The 16,971-nt window shown below is 35.4% G+C and overlaps 6 protein-coding genes across 12 annotated transcripts; 4 read left to right on the top strand and 2 right to left on the bottom strand.

Moving 5' to 3' along the window:
- Positions 1-37: 37 nt before the first annotated feature.
- On the bottom strand, positions 38-3,293 carry RnrL (Ribonucleoside diphosphate reductase large subunit). Its single transcript, XM_017243636.3, has 4 exons — positions 3,156-3,293; positions 3,017-3,105; positions 2,322-2,499; positions 38-2,236 (listed from the first exon to the last, which is right to left on the bottom strand). The coding sequence occupies exons 1-4, from the start codon at positions 3,205-3,207 to the stop codon at positions 117-119; spliced, it is 2,439 nt and encodes an 812-aa protein (XP_017099125.2). The 5' UTR covers positions 3,208-3,293; the 3' UTR covers positions 38-116.
- Positions 3,294-3,536: 243 nt separating this feature from the next.
- On the bottom strand, positions 3,537-6,545 carry Schip1 (Schwannomin interacting protein 1). Of its 6 annotated transcripts, none has more exons than XM_070277814.1 (8): positions 6,410-6,545; positions 5,370-5,985; positions 4,858-5,317; positions 4,696-4,784; positions 4,563-4,635; positions 4,175-4,497; positions 3,837-4,105; positions 3,537-3,774 (listed from the first exon to the last, which is right to left on the bottom strand). In XM_070277814.1, exons 2-8 carry the CDS (start codon positions 5,970-5,972, stop codon positions 3,711-3,713), a joined length of 1,881 nt encoding a protein of 626 aa, XP_070133915.1. In that variant the 5' UTR covers positions 5,973-5,985; positions 6,410-6,545; the 3' UTR covers positions 3,537-3,710. The 6 variants fall into 6 exon arrangements, with proteins under 6 accessions (XP_070133915.1, XP_017098837.2, XP_070133916.1 ...); XM_017243348.3 differs by having other exon boundaries at positions 4,169-4,497; positions 6,410-6,544; XM_070277815.1 differs by having other exon boundaries at positions 4,169-4,497; positions 4,858-5,308; positions 6,410-6,544.
- Positions 6,546-6,693: 148 nt separating this feature from the next.
- Positions 6,694-8,348, top strand: Cox10 (Cytochrome c oxidase assembly factor 10). Its single transcript, XM_017243332.3, has 4 exons — positions 6,694-6,881; positions 6,939-7,131; positions 7,194-7,880; positions 7,947-8,348. Exons 1-4 carry the CDS (start codon positions 6,810-6,812, stop codon positions 8,180-8,182), a joined length of 1,188 nt encoding a protein of 395 aa, XP_017098821.1. The 5' UTR covers positions 6,694-6,809; the 3' UTR covers positions 8,183-8,348.
- A 554-nt stretch (positions 8,349-8,902) lies between these two features.
- Positions 8,903-13,155, top strand: GATAd (GATA zinc finger-domain containing protein GATAd). Of its 2 annotated transcripts, none has more exons than XM_017243816.3 (8): positions 8,903-9,755; positions 10,608-10,751; positions 10,870-11,734; positions 11,797-11,924; positions 11,991-12,143; positions 12,213-12,441; positions 12,768-12,862; positions 12,956-13,155. In XM_017243816.3, exons 1-8 carry the CDS (start codon positions 9,045-9,047, stop codon positions 13,112-13,114), a joined length of 2,484 nt encoding a protein of 827 aa, XP_017099305.2. In that variant the 5' UTR covers positions 8,903-9,044; the 3' UTR covers positions 13,115-13,155. The 2 variants fall into 2 exon arrangements, with proteins under 2 accessions (XP_017099305.2, XP_017099304.2); XM_017243815.3 differs by having other exon boundaries at positions 12,210-12,441.
- A 904-nt stretch (positions 13,156-14,059) lies between these two features.
- On the top strand, positions 14,060-15,917 carry SamDC (S-adenosylmethionine decarboxylase). Its single transcript, XM_017243780.3, has 7 exons — positions 14,060-14,216; positions 14,603-14,689; positions 14,744-14,912; positions 14,966-15,250; positions 15,303-15,395; positions 15,450-15,605; positions 15,672-15,917. Exons 1-7 carry the CDS (start codon positions 14,113-14,115, stop codon positions 15,825-15,827), a joined length of 1,050 nt encoding a protein of 349 aa, XP_017099269.2. The 5' UTR covers positions 14,060-14,112; the 3' UTR covers positions 15,828-15,917.
- A 163-nt stretch (positions 15,918-16,080) lies between these two features.
- LOC108126981 (myotrophin) lies at positions 16,081-16,926 on the top strand. The gene is made up of 4 exons (XM_017243783.3): positions 16,081-16,239; positions 16,295-16,405; positions 16,610-16,693; positions 16,758-16,926. Exons 1-4 carry the CDS (start codon positions 16,156-16,158, stop codon positions 16,842-16,844), a joined length of 366 nt encoding a protein of 121 aa, XP_017099272.1. The 5' UTR covers positions 16,081-16,155; the 3' UTR covers positions 16,845-16,926.
- Positions 16,927-16,971: the final 45 nt, after the last annotated feature.

Raw genomic sequence — 16,971 nt, 5'->3', positions numbered from 1 at the left:
TTTGTTTGTAAAAAAAAAAAACCTCCATATTAGAAAGATTTGAATCCATAATTTATATTTATTTCAAATTGAATACATAATATAATAAAATAGTAGTTTACCTTAGGTTTAAGTTTTTAAGAGCCGCAGGACATGCATGCATCCTTATTTTCTAGTGAGCACACCATATCCGCCATTTTCTTTTCCCTTTCAGATTCATAGTCCTGAACGCTTTCCTCCTTGATGCCATTCTGGCCGTTTATCTTGAGACCACTCATTTTCTTGTCGACGGTAAACTGAATAGCGTTGGCAGCTGGCTTTGTGCGCAAGTAGTACATTCCGGTTTTAAGACCAGCTTTCCAGGAGTAGAAATGTATGGATGTGAGCTTTCCATAGTTTGGCTCTGCCACATGGATATTGAAGGATTGGCTCTGATCTATAAACGCACCGCGATCTGCGGCCATTTTAATTGTTGATTTAACTGAGATTTCCCAAACTGTTTTGTAAAGGTCTCGGACCTTTTGGGGAATTGATTCAATATTTTGAATGGATCCCCTGCTGGATATGATCTGATTCTTCATGTCATCGTCCCACAAATCCAGCTCCGTCAAATCCCTCAGCAAATGATGGTTGACCACTTGGAACTCGCCAGAGAGTACGCGTCTTGTATAAATATTTGTTGTATAGGGCTCGAAGGATTCGTTATTACCCATAATTTGAGCAGTCGATGCTGTGGGCATCGGAGCCACCAAAAGGGAGTTTCTAACTCCATGTTTTTTGATGGACTCCTTCAGACCTTTCCAGTCCCAAAGATCTGTCGGCGTTTTATCCCACATGTCGTACTGCAGAATTCCCTTACTGACCGGACTTCCTTCATAAGTTTCATAGGTGCCGTCCCTTTGGGCCAGTTCGCAACTGGCTTCCAGGGCTCCAAAGTAAATGGTTTCAAAGATCTGTTGGTTCAAGAGGCTGGCCTCCTCGCTTTCGTAGGGATAACGCATAAGAATCAGCGCGTCAGCCAGACCCTGAACGCCGATGCCAATAGGACGATGCCTTAAATTGGACTTCTTGGCCTCCGGCAGTGGATAAAAGTTTATATCTATTATCTTATTGAGGTTTCTGGCCACGGTCTTGGTGACCTCCTTCAGTTTTTTGAAGTCATACGTCTTCTCTGGCGTCACAAACATATTGAGAGCGATCGATGCCAAATTGCAAACTGCAATCTCGTCGGGCGAAGAGTACTCGACAATTTCCGTGCACAGATTACTGCATTTAATGGTGCCCACGTTCTGTTGGTTGCTCTTTCGGTTGCACGAGTCCTTGAACAGCATGTAAGGATTGCCAGTCTCCACTTGCGACTCAATGATGGCGAACCACAAGGACTGTGCTTTTACAGTTCGGTTTGCGCGTCCCTCCTGTTCGTATTTCACATATAGCTTTTCAAACTCATCGCCCCACACATCATGAAGTCCAGGGCATTTGTGGGGACAGAAAAGCGACCAGTCCTCATTGGCCTCCACTCGTTTCATGAAGAGATCTGGTATCCACAGGGCATAGAACAAATCACGGGCTCGATGCTCTTCCTTGCCAGTATTCTTCTTAAGGTCCAGAAACTCAAAAACATCCGAATGCCAGGGCTCTAGATAAATGGCAAAGGCTCCCGGCCGCTTGCCACCACCCTGATCCACATATCGTGCCACGTTGTTAAAGACTCTCAGCATAGGAACCAGACCATTGGAAGTGCCGTTGGTTCCGCAAATGGAAGTACCCTTTGCACGAATACAATGGACATTAAGACCAATACCACCCGCAGACTTGGAGATCATGGCGCATTGCTCAACTGACTTGAAGATACCCTCAATCGAGTCGGAAGTCATGGTCAGGAGAAAACAAGACGATAGCTGGGGACGATTTGTGGCAGCGGCAAATAGCGTTGGCGAAGCGTGCGTGAAATAACGCTCCGAAAGCAAGTTGTACGTCTCCACGGCAGCATCGATGTCTTCTCCATGGATTCCGATTGCCACGCGCATAAGCATGTGCTGGGGTCGCTCGGCGATTTTACCATTGATTTTAAGGAGGTACGAACGCTCCAGAGTCTTGAATCCAAAGTAGTTGTAACCAAAGTCACGATCATAAATTATAGACGAGTTCAGGCGATCGGCATTCTTTTTCACCACGTTGTAGTGGAATTCCGACACCAAAGGTGCTCTGAGATTAGTCTCTTTATTGACATTGGTATAAAGAGCCTCAAACACATCTGTTTGTAGAAGAAAGATGTTTGTTAGGCGTATATATTAATAAACATATAAGTGCCCCTTCGTTAACATGACGTTTTTACTTACCAGAGAAGACCTTTCTGGTTTCCTTGTGCAAATTGGAGACTGCAATACGAGCTGCCAAGATGGCATAGTCAGCGTGATTACAGGTCAATCCAGCCGAGATTTCAGCGGCCAAGTTGTCCAGCTCCTGCGTGGTCACTCCGCAGTAAAGACCATTAATAACTTGTAATGTAATGGTAACCTGTTGCAAATGGATATTTTTCGACAATTAGTTTAAGAACAACAACGTATATGGCTTTAAAAATATGTAGTTTTTAAAGAATTTTACTATCCTTATCATAATAAAGATTGACTTATCATTAATAAATGACGTATCTACTTTTGTGTAATTTTTTTTACTGCAAATTAAATATTAAAGTATGATGAAATTACTGATCATTTGAATACATAATTTTGGTATTAAATTTCTAACTATTTCTTTCAATAACTCTGCCTTTTTTTTTTGGTTTTTTGTTCTATTTAAAATTTGCAGAAAAATGTATATTTCACAAACATTTGCTACGAATTTCATTTTATTAATAATTGAAAGATAACTTTTGTAAGCAAACATCTGTATGTGTGTACATAAAAGTTGCCCCTCACATGGATTACGGCCCCTCTGCTATGGAGGTATATTGGTGGTTCTAAGAAGCCCCAAATATCATTCTCCTACATTAATAGATGCCATTTAATCAGCAGCTAAATAAACGGGTACTTACGGGATCAACAAAATCCATATTTAAGTTATAACAAAGCTTTTGAATTCGAGAGGTTATTTTATCAAAGTGTACTTCCTCCTGCCTGCCATCTAAAAATAATTAATTAGAACCATTACGACAAATAAGATGGTCAATTTACCTCTTTTAATAACGTAGAGCTTTGAGCTCTTCAGTGTCTTATTTTTCAACATATTTAGTTATTTATTTCACAATAATATGAGAGCTAAGGAATGCTTGTAGTCAACACAAAAAGGCGCCAAGTTACAATCGATTCTATCGATCGAATAATAGTACCGTATTTAATATTCGAAACTTGTTTGAATTAATCGACATTTTGAAACAAGCGAAAGCCAGAACGATAAATCATTAGTTTTTTTTAGAATAAAAAAATATATGAATTTATTTAAGCTACAACGTACTATTAATTAACATTTTTTGTTTACCTAGGAATGTGTTTTTTCAGGGCAATGCCAATGGAACAAAGAAATAGAAACAAATTTTGGAAAAATGTGTTGTTTTGGTCTATATTTTATTTATTTTGCTTTAAATAATTACATAAGTATAACAGTGTTTAAAGAACTTTTCAAATACATATGTGTTTCATAAACATTTTTGGTAGTTTGGTATTAGTTAAACATGAAAATCCAATATTTGCAAAGAAACTTTTCGGTTAGTTTGAAAGTGTAGTTTAAGTTTAATCATATGTTGTGTGACGGAATGTTTGATTGATTTTCTGTCCAGTTTGCTGCTGGTAAACACTAAAAAAAAGAGCATTTAACCAATTTTTTTAAACCATTTTATAAAATGTTTGGTTACTTACAAAAAATTATTAATTTTTTCGAGGTCGTGTAATATGTCATCTTGGTCCGAGTTGAGATCATCTCTTTCTTTAAGGCTTTCTACTAAAGTAACATTAAGGTTCTCGATATATATTTGAAGATTGTTCACCAATAACTGAAGAGTTGGAACATCAATTCCAGTGAGAAATTGCCTGGAAATCCATCGATGATTGGAATTCATATTTATACCAACATCACAGAGCATTGAACGGATTACATCCACAATGGGAGTAACACCGTGCTTTTTTGCCTATTAATTTTTAATAGGAGGTTTCAATAATTAACAAAATAAATATTATAAAAGCTAATCTACCTTTACTTTCATTTGTGCTATTTCCTTTGATTGAGCTAGGGCTATTCTAACCTCAATTTGCAGCTTTGATTGTTTCGCGAAGAAGAAATCATTTTCGTTTGAGGGGAAATCGTGGCTTTGAATCGGATTCCCATTTATCGTATGAGTGATATTGCAGGGTTGGTTAACTTGGTTCTGTAAGAATGATTTATTATTATCCATATCCGTAATCCGCTTAGTTTCACAAATTTCGGACTGCTTCCGAAGCATTCCACTTGAGAGTTTGGGACACGTCTCAGAGTCCGAACTTTCATTGTCCGATCCCGTCAGAAATTCCTCTTTATTATTTTCTAAAATTTAAAATAAACATAAATTATTGTTCTTAATACACAATTTAAGCTTTATATTAACTTACGAGTAATATTATTCAACTGATCCTTATCTCCGATAGCCAATCTTTTTCTTATTTCGTCCCGATTAAAGCGGCGCTATAACAGGGATTATGTATTATTTAATAAACAAAATATATCCATCAATGTTTCCTTTACCTTTTTCTCTATTTGCTTCACTTTTTGAACATGATTTTGTAGTGTTTCCATATCCATGTCATTAGCCACTTTATAAGCATCAAATTGTTCTGTAAATTATGATTTATATTTTAATAATTTCTTAGTAAAAATAATGTGAAAGAAAAGGTAAAAAAAAATTACCTAAAACCACAGCAGATGAGCTGACTTTGGGAAACTTGTTGGGACCTTCCAAATATTGGGACCAGCATGATGGACTCTGGTATCGGCGGTTTTCAGATGGTTTCTTTTCTTCTTGGAGACTCGGCCGAGACTGGCCTATTTCTAAATTGCTTAAATTTGGTACATCAACATGATTCATGTTCTGCGTATCACATTTCATTTTTTCCGACATTGAAGAATAACTTTCCGTATCCGGATGAAAGTTTTTCTTTTGATTACATATCTTGTATTCAAATGTGTCCGGTGGTAGCTGTCTTTCATCATGAGACGGTTTATGATGTTTACTTTTTGTCATTTCATGTCCATATGGTGTATTCTTTTTCTTATTTTTCCGGATGCTATGTCCAGAAAAACGAGATGATTGTGATTGCTTTAAAGCTTCCGTGCCATTTGATAGTTCTGCGTCACATATCTGAAAGTTCTTAAACAAGATTTGAATGATTGGAAATTAAAAATGTATTATTTTCAAATACCTTTGTTAAATTTAATTCATTTAACTCCACATCATGTTTAGTTTTGTTTTTATATCCTGTGATAAGTAGCTCAAACTCTCTCTCAACTTCCCCACCAAAATCTCCAACAATATCTATGGGACTTTGTCCCTGTAGTTGCCCCTCGTATTTTGTACAGAGCCATGGAGAAAAATCCGAATTATTTACACAATTTTTGCTAAGGTTATAGATCAGATCTGGTTTGTTTAAAGTTCGTATCGGCGTTTCAGAAGCCGGCTTATAGTTTTCATTTACAAGATCAGGTATATTTGCTGATGTGGAGCAGTTTGCTGTTGTATCGAACAAATATGTGTTTCCATTGTCAACGCCATGCTTTTCGTCATTTTTTAAAATTATATCTTGAGTATTTTCACATGCTTTAGATTCGGAAATTCTAGCAACCTTTGTATTATATGTATTTTGTTCCTCCTCCCTGTCGCTATCCGTTAAATCACTTTCGTTACATTCCATGTCCGAGTACTCGATGTACTCATCAGAGAGGGTATGTGCAAATTTCTGAAATCCAGGATAGTTGGGGTTGATAATACCCTTAGTTATATAAATATCCATTTTTGAGCTAGGCATTTCGTCTTATATACTGGAAAGGAAATAAGTAATTGAATATGTAATGATTAGTGTATAAAAAAATTTAAAAAACTAAATATGTAATACATTATTCTTTTTCACAAATTATATTACTTTCAATTTATCTTTTCATGCTGAGAGTTGAAATTCTTCTTTAAATTAAACGATTCATTTGAAGTAATAATATGTAATGTGCTTATATGTATGTATGTGTATCTATTATGTGTATATTATGTTTTAAAATATAAGCTAAACTAAAAATTGTTGACGTAGGTGTGAAGCCTCATTTTCATGTAACGAAGGAATTAAGAAAGCTCAATTACTAACCCTGTGCTTACATCTTCATTAAATTATATACAGTAAATTGCAATATGCTTTAAAATGTTTGTAATTTGCAAATGAAAATTTCCTTAGTTATTGAATCGATGAAGACTTACAAGGACTCGAGCACTCGTTCATTCACACAAAAATTTACTCCCACACATAAAAAATAAATTACTTGTTTTAGCGCATGCGTAAATCGTGGAGCCCTATTTTTTAGTGTTGAAAATATTTTACTTTATAACCGGCTTTTCGTTATTTTTTGTTAATATTAAAAATAAAGATAACTTAAATATTTCAGAATGTTTTTTATTTAGTTAAACAAAAATTTATAAATATTAATAATTGTTCTCGTTCTAACACGATATTTTATCATATATTTGGTATTTTTTTCCTTTTGAGATTTGGCAACACTGAGGCATAATGTGATTTAAAAACAACCAAAATATTTATAAATATAAAATATACACATTAGAAAGATGAAATAAACAAGGCGTGTTGTGTCTGTGAATAATAATGATATTATTCAAAGGGATGCGAAGGGTGCCAACCCAATTCAAAACACCTGTCGAATTGGTGCTCATCCGGGTGAGTTTTCCGATCATTACGCAACGCTTAACAAACTATAACTATTGACATTTTCAGTACTCCACGGCAGCGAATATTTCAACTCATGATGACAGCAGAAACCTCAGCCCGTTACAGCCAACGGTCCCCGTTGGGAACATACAAAGCCCCCATTTGCCTGAAACCCCGGTTTCGTGGGTGCCAAGCCCATATGTTTTGCCCGGAAAAACATTAAGCCAGTACAAGAAGCTGTCCAAGTTTCGCCTAACCTGTGAGTGTTTTTTCAACTGCGATAAAGAACAATATAAGACAGCTTTGCCATTATTATTTCAGCTCTTGTGGTCATCACTACAATGGGAGGCTATGCCATGGCCCCGGCTGCCTTCGATCCCACCTCTTTTGCCATGTGCACATTGGGAACCGGTCTCGTTTCAGCAGCGGCCAACGCCATAAATCAGTATCATGAAGTTCCCTTTGACTCCCAAATGTCAAGGACAAAGAACAGAGTGCTCGTCACTGGACAAATGACTCCTCTTCATGCTGTCACCTTCGCCCTTGTATCAGCCACAACTGGCTTGAGCATGTTATATTTTGGCACAAATGGATTGACGGCGGCGCTAGGAGCGGGAAACCTCTTCCTCTACACAACGATTTACACACCAATGAAGCGAATCAGCATCGTCAACACTTGGGTGGGGTCTGTCGTGGGAGCCATTCCGCCCCTGATGGGCTGGGCAGGATGTGCCGGCACTCTGGACGCAGGTGCGATGATACTGGCGGGCATTCTGTATGCCTGGCAGTTCCCGCACTTTAATGCACTCTCGTGGAACCTCCGACCAGATTACTCTCGCGCCGGGTATCGAATGATGGCCGTAACAAATCCAGGTCTCTGTCGGCGCACTGCCTTGCGATATTCGGTAGCCATTGTAGGCTTATCGGTATTGGCACCAGTCCTTGACGTCACGAACTATTGGTTTGCATTGGAAACTTTACCCTTGAACGCATACTTTGCATACCTCGGTAATTAGAAATCATTTGGCAACAGTTTTATATATGGTTTAACATAAAAATGTTTCTATTCTACAGCGTACAAATTTCATGAAAAGTCTGATAGTGGAAGTTCGCGAAAGCTTTTCAGATTTTCTCTGTTGCACCTGCCCGTTTTGATGTTGCTCTTCTTGGCCAACAAAAAGGAATGGTATTTCAGTAAGCCCGCCGGAGAAGAGGCAAAGGCAAAAGATTCCAGCTTACTTACAATAAAGCAGTCAGCGAGTAGTCTAGGAAACGTTTTGCCTGTTGCCGTTGCCGAAGAATCCAGATAGTACTTGTACACCTTTTTGTCGATAAGAAAAAAAGTTATGAAGTTATGTTAAGCTAAAACAATTGAAGTGTTTGTATGTATATTAATAGTCAAATAATGTTGAAAAACATTTACCTCTGTATGGATATTGTACACTTCAAATAAACGGCGATCACATTCTTGACAAATCCAAGTTCTTTTGTTTCGAGAAATTTGAAAATTAAAATCAAACCTTAGGAGTGACCAAAGGGTTTTTATTAGCCGATAATATAGTCTTTATTTATGTGGTATAATAAATCATATTTAAAATTAAAAAATCCATTTGGGGTAAGATAATTTAATAGGTGAATTGGAGAGCCCATTGTATTATAAATACCAATTTATATTAGAAAAAAAATTAAATACATTTTTTTTTTTGCTAGAGTTTAGTTTTAATACGGTTTCTTTTATATAGAACGTCTGAGTAGCATATTTTTTTAACCATTGTGAACTAACAATGTATCGATAACAATCGTAATTTTTGGTATTTTGTTTTGTTTTGATAATTTTATTTATAATGAGAATAAAGGTCATTGTTTCCATGAAGATTCGATAAATTTCCACAGTTTATTGCACCTGTTTGTGTAAATCGCATATTAAACAACCAAATATTAATGCATGACATGAATCATTCCCTAAATGCGAAAGTCGCCGGATCCCTCGTTTGGTAATTTGAACGGGTAACTAGCTCAAATGAACGTAAAATCCGTGACGAACCACTGGAGTGAATTATTTTTAGTGAGCTGAACGTGGATTGTGACAATGAAAAATTGAGGAATAGTGTTTACATTCATTTTATAATTTATTTTAAAGTTATCTTTTTTATCTCTAAAGAAGAGAGGCATATGAAAGTTTCTTTACAAAGTGCATGCAACTATAAATTTCTAATTATGTATAATGTACCACATAAGTTTCGTCAAGTTTGTCGATTGTGCCTCACATTGGTTAGCGAGTGCGATGTTGCAGAACTACAGATTTATAATGATTCGTCGCACAAAAGTGCCCAATCCAAAGCCGAGCAGCAGTCAAAGGTGGCCGAATTCCGTAAATCCGAGAGGCCAGCTAGCTGTTTCTGCAGGGCCCTGAGCCCAAATGTGTGCAGCTGCGTCGGTGATAACTCGCTATCAGTGGTGCTGACCAATAACGAAACGGGTCCAAGCCAATCCCTTCACAAATCGCATTACACACCAAGTGTGCCTTCCACTGTGGACGCAATATCGAGTGGCAGTGAACCATACGCCAAGTCTTTTGCCAGCAAAAGCCAATTGGACTCGGTTATCGCCGAAAGATCAGTATTCAAAAGTCAGTCAACGTCGTCGCAACTGCATGAGACCACTGCCAGCAATGCTGGCGAGGAATCCGAATCGGAATCAAACGCGGAACTCCCGCGGGAGGAGCTATCGGTTATCAATCAAACAAAAATAAGCCACAGCCAGAGCCACAGCCAGAGCCAGAGCCAGCAGTTCGGTGGAACAGATAACTGCGGCCAAGAGCACGGCAGGGATGATTCATCATCACATCTTACATTTCAGATATTCAACTGTCTCTCTATTAAGGTAAGCAGATTTCCATCCAACACATTTGCACAGAAACGAATTTACATTAATTACGCACACACACAAGCTCGCGTACAAGCTGGTGTGTGTGTATGTGTTATCTATGTGATTACGACACCACACGTCAAAATAATAGGAAATGATTGGGCCGCGTTTATCCCATGGCCTATTAACAATCGGTATCAGTTGTTGGTATTTTTTTTTTCCAATGAACCATTTTGAGGCATTCTCCCACACACATACACACATACTCTCGCACACACACCTCGTACATCAATATCCAGCATGTGAATGTAAATATTGATATGTACAAGTGTACATTGTACATTGTACGTGCATACATACATATGTACACGGCTGAAATGTGAGCGCAGAGACCTACATTAATCTACGCTATAGATAACGTAATTATTTCGCTGCAATTTTGATTGTTTTTAGGGTCAATTTATCAACGTCAGATTATATTTTTATGACAGGTAAATAGGGAGATAGGTCACTCTCATTTTCTTAATACTAGCTAATCAAAAATCGAAAGGCTATAATATAAACGTCACTTTCATTCGGCTAGAGTACTTACCAAAAATATCTACTTATTTCAGAGTGTCTGAATTATTTACATGCGTAAACATAAGAGGCATTTCTGTTATCGGGGCTAAGAAATCAAAATAGATTTTTAGAAAATCGGTTCTATTTTTAAATTAAATAACTTATAGATTTTATTTTCCGTTCAATATTGATTATTTGAAAACATCCAATTGGGAATGGTTTCTTATCGGTTATATGCACAACAACATGGAACCACAATATGTAATATTTCATAAGCAGAATTATTAAAAATTATATTTATTTCAGCCTTTGCCTAACGACGGACTCCCCAACGTGATATGTCGGGACTGCAGATCCAAACTGGATTCCTTTGAAAAATTTCGAACTATGACGCACAATTCACATAATGCTTTAAAAGAATTTTTAAATATATCAAAAACTCACAAACTAGTAAGTATTTATCAATTAATTGTGCATACATTTTATCGAGAATTATCAAGAATAATAATTTAAGAGCTTAGAATATTGGAAAAAAAGATTTTACTAAAATATGTATATTTTTTTTCAGGACGCAAATGATTTGGAAGAAAAGCTTGATACAATTTTAAAGACTCCATCAGAGGCTATTGCTGCAAAAGCTTTGACGGAGCTAAGCACATTTTCTAAAGTTAAGTACGAACAAAGTAGAAAAGATACCGCTATCACATCTGCTTTGGATCGGAAGAATGAGATTAGTAATCCAGATATAACAGCGCACAGCCTATATCCAAGTTTTCTCAAATCAATCGATATAAAAACTGAAAAGATAATACCACATAATGTATCAATGCCTGGTTCCTCACAAAGCCAGTACGATTCGAAATTTCAAAAGGATCCGGATATCGAGAAATATGAAAACATGCAGCAGCAACTTGAAACGGCTGCTGTTCTAATGGATATAAGCAAAAAAATTGTAATTTCACCTCCGTGCTCGAATCCTCAATCTCCGTGTTTTTCTGCAGCTGTAGATACAAGTATTAAAAGTTCTGTGATAAAATCAAAACGTCCATTAAGCAAAAATGAAATTCAGGACGGAGTTGAAATCGACCTGTCCGTTAAAAAACAAAAGAACGATTGCGCTAACCAACGGATCCCATTGTACAATTATTGCCAACCTTCAATGCTTGATCGTCAGTCACACTTAAGAAGTGAAGAGGATTTTAAAAACTACAGTATTACCATTAACCAAGTTGGTGGATCCGATTATAAGCAAAAGGCGCCAAAGGCGAGTACCGGTTCCCTGCTAGATTCCGGAGATAGCTCCGACTCTCACAAACTGGAGATGGACATAGGGTCCACCATCAACGATAGAAAGACCCCGGATAGTCTGAGCTCGGACCATGCAACAGATGCAGCTACAACTCAACTTTGGCAAGCATTGGCCCGTTCAGCAGGTAAGTTTATCTATTTTATAAATACACAAACATAAATTGTAACTGAACATTTTTTAATTAAGCCAAAAGTAAAGAAGAAAACCAGGCTACAGAATTAATACGAAACATGATGAGCCAGAGTTTTGTGTTCTCGGTTCCGCCAACAGCATCATTTACTAAAGTACCTGAAGAACCCATAGCACTATTAAAGGTAAAAATTAACTTTCTAAAAATTAACAATGCTATGCATCTAACTAATGAATTAATGTTTTTTCAGGATCTATCAGAGGCTCAATCCAGTAAATCAAAACCTTGTAGAAGAAAACAAAGTTTTCCTACCAAAACTGATTGCATCGATGTAGTTAATGAGAATGTGACTGATACTTATACCACTTCAGAAGCAACTCCAGATGATAAAAAGGATAAAAGGGTGAATATTGCTGACAATTACTAATTGTAACTTCCATTACTTAAATCCTGATTTGTATATTTTTAGCAGAACATCAACCTTTTTAATGCCATACCCGGTGCTCAAAAAGATATGTCATGTTCCAATTGCGGCACACTTACAACTACAATTTGGCGGCGGAGTGTCAGGGGAGAAATGGTTTGCAATGCATGTGGGTTGTATTTCAAGCTGCATGGTGTTAATCGGCCACATTCAATGAGACGCGATACCATACACACCAGACGCAGGCGTCCTAAAGAATTGGAGCGATCTAAAAAAAGTAAGTTTTTCATTCAATAGTATAAAAAGAGTAGTCTACAAGAAAAAGAATGTTCTTCTCTTAATGTTTACCCTTAATATAAACACATTGCTGTTGTTTAAATTTGAATCTTAAATAATAATATAAATAACACAAAAGGCTTTCAATATAGATTTTACAAGCTAATCCTAAATAATTTATCTTCGCTTATGAATATAGTAAAAATAATGTTTTTATATCTGTAAAGTTTTTAATATCTGTAAATATATATGTAAATAAAGAAATGCTGCAGAAGGATAATACTATTTAATAAGAAATATGACTCAATAATTTATTGACAATTTCAGAACACAAGCAAATGTCATGTTCTTCAATTGAACCAACAAAACTGGATTTCTTGACGTCTAGGGAAGCCCCTGATATTTCTGGTCTTGCATTGAATGTGAGTGAATAAATTCATATAATGTGCTTTCTGCTAAGAGAAAAGCATGACTAACAACATCTATTATTCCATACAATCTTTATTTAATTTTAGAAATTCAAAAAGGAAATGGATGAATCCGAGACCGCAGCAGCACTTAAAGATATATTATTGAGGCGGAAAAAAACGGCGTTTAATGATACCTGTGAGAGTGCGGATCATTCTGCACCGCTTAACCTTGTTTCCAGTGAAAATAATGCAAAGTTAACATAAAACGCCAAATATATTTCCCCTACTCACTTTTCGAAAAGAAACCTTTAACAAACATTTTGTTTATTTATGAGGTCGCATAAGAAATAAAACAAAAGGTATAGGATTACAATAAGTGTAGAATATAAATAAAATTTTCATTCTTTAAAAATTAAATTTTATTCATTTGTATCTTTAAAAACTAATACCAAAATACTTATTAGTGTAAAAGAGGTATAAAATTGAACCAGTATGTCAAACCTTTTAAATAATATCACACTAAATATAGACCTTAAGCAAGGACATCAATACTTAATGCAATTAAATTAAAAATAAAATTTATTATATTTATATTTATTAAAACCATTTTACAGTATTTTTAATTTTTTAATAACACAAATTACTTCTATTGAAATTGAACGTTCAGTTTTAACAATGATTTTTCAGCTTTCTACGCAATTGAACAACTTCTAAAGCTAAAAAATAAATGTTTTAAATCTCTTGCCTATACGAAAATCATGTGATAATATAATAATCTCCACAAACATTTTAATAGTAAAACTATGCAAAAAGCAATAATCACGCAATGCAAACTTTTCAAGGAAATATTTAAATTATATACAATTATAAGAAACTAAAAACTTAATGCTGTTTTCGAATCTACATAAATCGTCTAAATAAAATAAGGACTTCATATTAGAATAAGATACAAAAATATTACTCATTTATTTTTTCAAATAAAATACTCTATACAATTTTTAACAATCACAATAAACTGGTTAATGTAAAATGTAAATCGTGGGTTTTCTTTAAATCTTGTTTCAATATATGAAGAAGTATAAGACACTGTCTCTGTCTTATACTGGGCGGAAGCTGCGTAAATTTCTTTCAGTGTAATTTCAGTATTTTCTCAGCTGTATTGATATTATGGACAATCGATAGGAAATTACGTCCGATAGTGTTATCGTTCACTTTACATCACATCACCAAACGCTTGTTATCAATTTCATCTGTTTTTAACCATGCTGGGGAACGGCGAACATTTTTTCGAAGGGGTTGAAAAACTCCTTGAAATTTGGTTTGAGGAAAGTTCCAATAGTGAGAATGACCTACGGAATATAAGCAGGTAATGTCGAAACCGTATGACACATCGTAATTTATTTGCACTGGCAAGCGGAAAAGAAAAACACGGGGAGATGAATTTCCCCCAAGATCAATGTAAAACCACAATAATAGTAATTTCACGTGTACGACCATAAAAAACCACAAAAAGATTTATATATATTAGTTATTTATTATTAGTCAGTTATTCTTTAGGTTGCTACATGTCACCCGAAGTTTACACGTTTTTTATTTCCTAATCTTTGCTTTGAAGTTCAGCAACAGCCCATGACCTTTCCAATTATAATTACAGATAGTGTTTACTAACCGGATTCAATAAATTTTTCGATTCTTATCTTTAATATACTTTGTAGGGTTCACCCGAGTAATCTTATTTCTTAAATGTTTCAGGGCTGACTGGGAAAACGTGCTGAGCCATGTAAACTGTGAAATTATCAGTACTTCCAAAAATGATGTTATTGATGCCTTTGTGTTGAGGTAAGCTTTATCTAAATTTAAAAAACTGATTCAAGAAACTGTTTTTTTTTTCAGTGAGAGCAGTATGTTTGTTTCAAAACGAAGATGGATTTTAAAAACATGCGGAACGACGACTCCTTTAAAATGCCTAAGCTTATTGTTGAAATTAGCTGCTACTAATGGATTTACCATAGTAGCTGATTTATTTTATTCCCGTAAAAATTTTACAAGACCAGAAGCTCAGGTAATTAAAAAACTATTTTAATAAATGATTGTTTAAAGTAAAAATATTTTCAGATAACTCCACATCAAGGTTTCACAGAAGAAGTCACTTATTTGGATTCAATCTTTCCCAACGGAAGATCTTATTGTTTAGGTTCAATGAACTTGGAATGCTGGTATCTTTACACATTTAGTCGGGCTGATATTAAAATTTCTCCCGAACAAATAACTGATGGGAAAGTCGCTGATTCTGATTCTGATCCAGACCAGACTATTGAAATACTAATGCAGGACTTACATCCAGAGAAGATGGGGATCTTTCATAAGGAAAAGTTTGCCAGCGCCCATGAAGCCACATTGGTGAGAAGACTCATGCATTTAATGTTCATAATTAGTACTTTCTCTGCCTTAGAAATCTGGAATAGACACGATATTGCCAAGTATGCATATTGACGACTTTCTTTTCGATCCTTGTGGATACTCTATGAATGGGATTAATGAAAAGGTAATAATGAACTAGTTACATAAAAAATTAATACAATTTTATTCTCAAATATAGGGCGAGTACATGACAATTCATATTACCCCTGAGAATCAGTTTTCATATGTCAGCTTCGAAACGAACGTGGCTTTGAGTAACTACAGAAAGCTTATTAATCAAGTTATCAATACGTTCAAACCAGGGAAATTTATTGTAACAATATTTGCAAATAAGGTATGCGTATTTTTTTCTTATTTTCTGATTAATTTAATGAAGCTAAAACTTTTTCTTTGGTTTAAGTGCTCCTTGGCTTATGAAACTATGAAAGAGTTGGAAGTAGAGTACTCAAAAGGATCGCATTGGAAAAGAACGGACATGCAATGTTGTAATTTTCCATCTTATAACCTGTTGTTTGCTCAATATTCCCATACTGATAAGAAAGGTGATAATTTATAAACGAAAGAATTAAATATGTGTTTGTAGATTTTCTTGTTTATCCGTTATTGAGTAAATTGAATCCCGAATAAACGATACAACTTATTGACACATTTTATATGTTATTTGTTCAAAAATGAAAAATGTTGGTTCTTACTTAGTTCATTAAAAAAAAAAAGAAAATTTATTTAAGAATTAATTAAAATGTAACTGTTAAATAAAATACCAAAAATATACCATGTATTTAAAATATGGATAGATTCATCGCATCTGGACAAGTGGCATACCGACTTCCATCTCTAGGGGCAGTATCTGCACTCGACAAATTTAAGCCAAACGAAAAATAAAAATGGGTGAAATTACCAACGAAAACATTATTTGGACCATTAAAAACGGGGAGTTCGATGCCGTACAATCTGCCTTCCAAAACGATGTATGTTTAACAATATAAAAATTGCGTTTCATTAACTTAATATATCCGTACACAGGCACAAAAGGTGAACGAGGAGATTAAAGGAAGATTCCCCATACATTATGCGGCAGATTTTGGACAACTTAATGTGCTGGAGCTCCTTATAAGTTTAGGAGCCGACGTCGATGTAAGCTCTTCAACTAAAAACAGAACTCGAATGAAAGTCAGCCACTTATATGTGTGCATGAATATTTTCCAGTTCTCCTACCTTTCAATTACATACATACACCTGTTTAGTCATACTTATAAGCAAAAGCCGGCCGATTCCATTGCAGATTACTAATCTAAAATATTTTTATCATTTAATACATAATTTTAATTTTTAATGCAGAGGAAGGACAAACACGGAATCACTCCGATTTTGGCTGCTATTTGGGAAGGACATACAAGCTGTGTGGAATATCTTCTTAAAAAGGTTGCAAAATATTCCGCCAATTAGAAACAATTTTTTTTTTTACAAATTAATCAATTTGTTACAGGGCGCAAGCAAAAACGGTTCTACTCCAGATGGCCAAAGTTACCTCGAGGCAGCGGAAAAAGACGAAATTAAAAAATTACTTGCATAAATTATAGATGTAATTTATAGATACACCCTTTCAGTATCAAATACATTTTTAAATACAGTCGTGTATAGCTTTTAAACTAAAATTAGGGTCGCTTGTTTTATTTTAAACTAATTTTGAATTTAAACTT

Source organism: Drosophila bipectinata, chromosome 2L (genome assembly GCF_030179905.1).
Source record: "Drosophila bipectinata strain 14024-0381.07 chromosome 2L, DbipHiC1v2, whole genome shotgun sequence".
NCBI lineage: Eukaryota > Metazoa > Arthropoda > Insecta > Diptera > Drosophilidae > Drosophila > Drosophila bipectinata.
The sequence above is the reverse complement of the archived record's forward strand: the minus strand, read 5'-3'. Positions and strand labels throughout refer to the sequence as shown.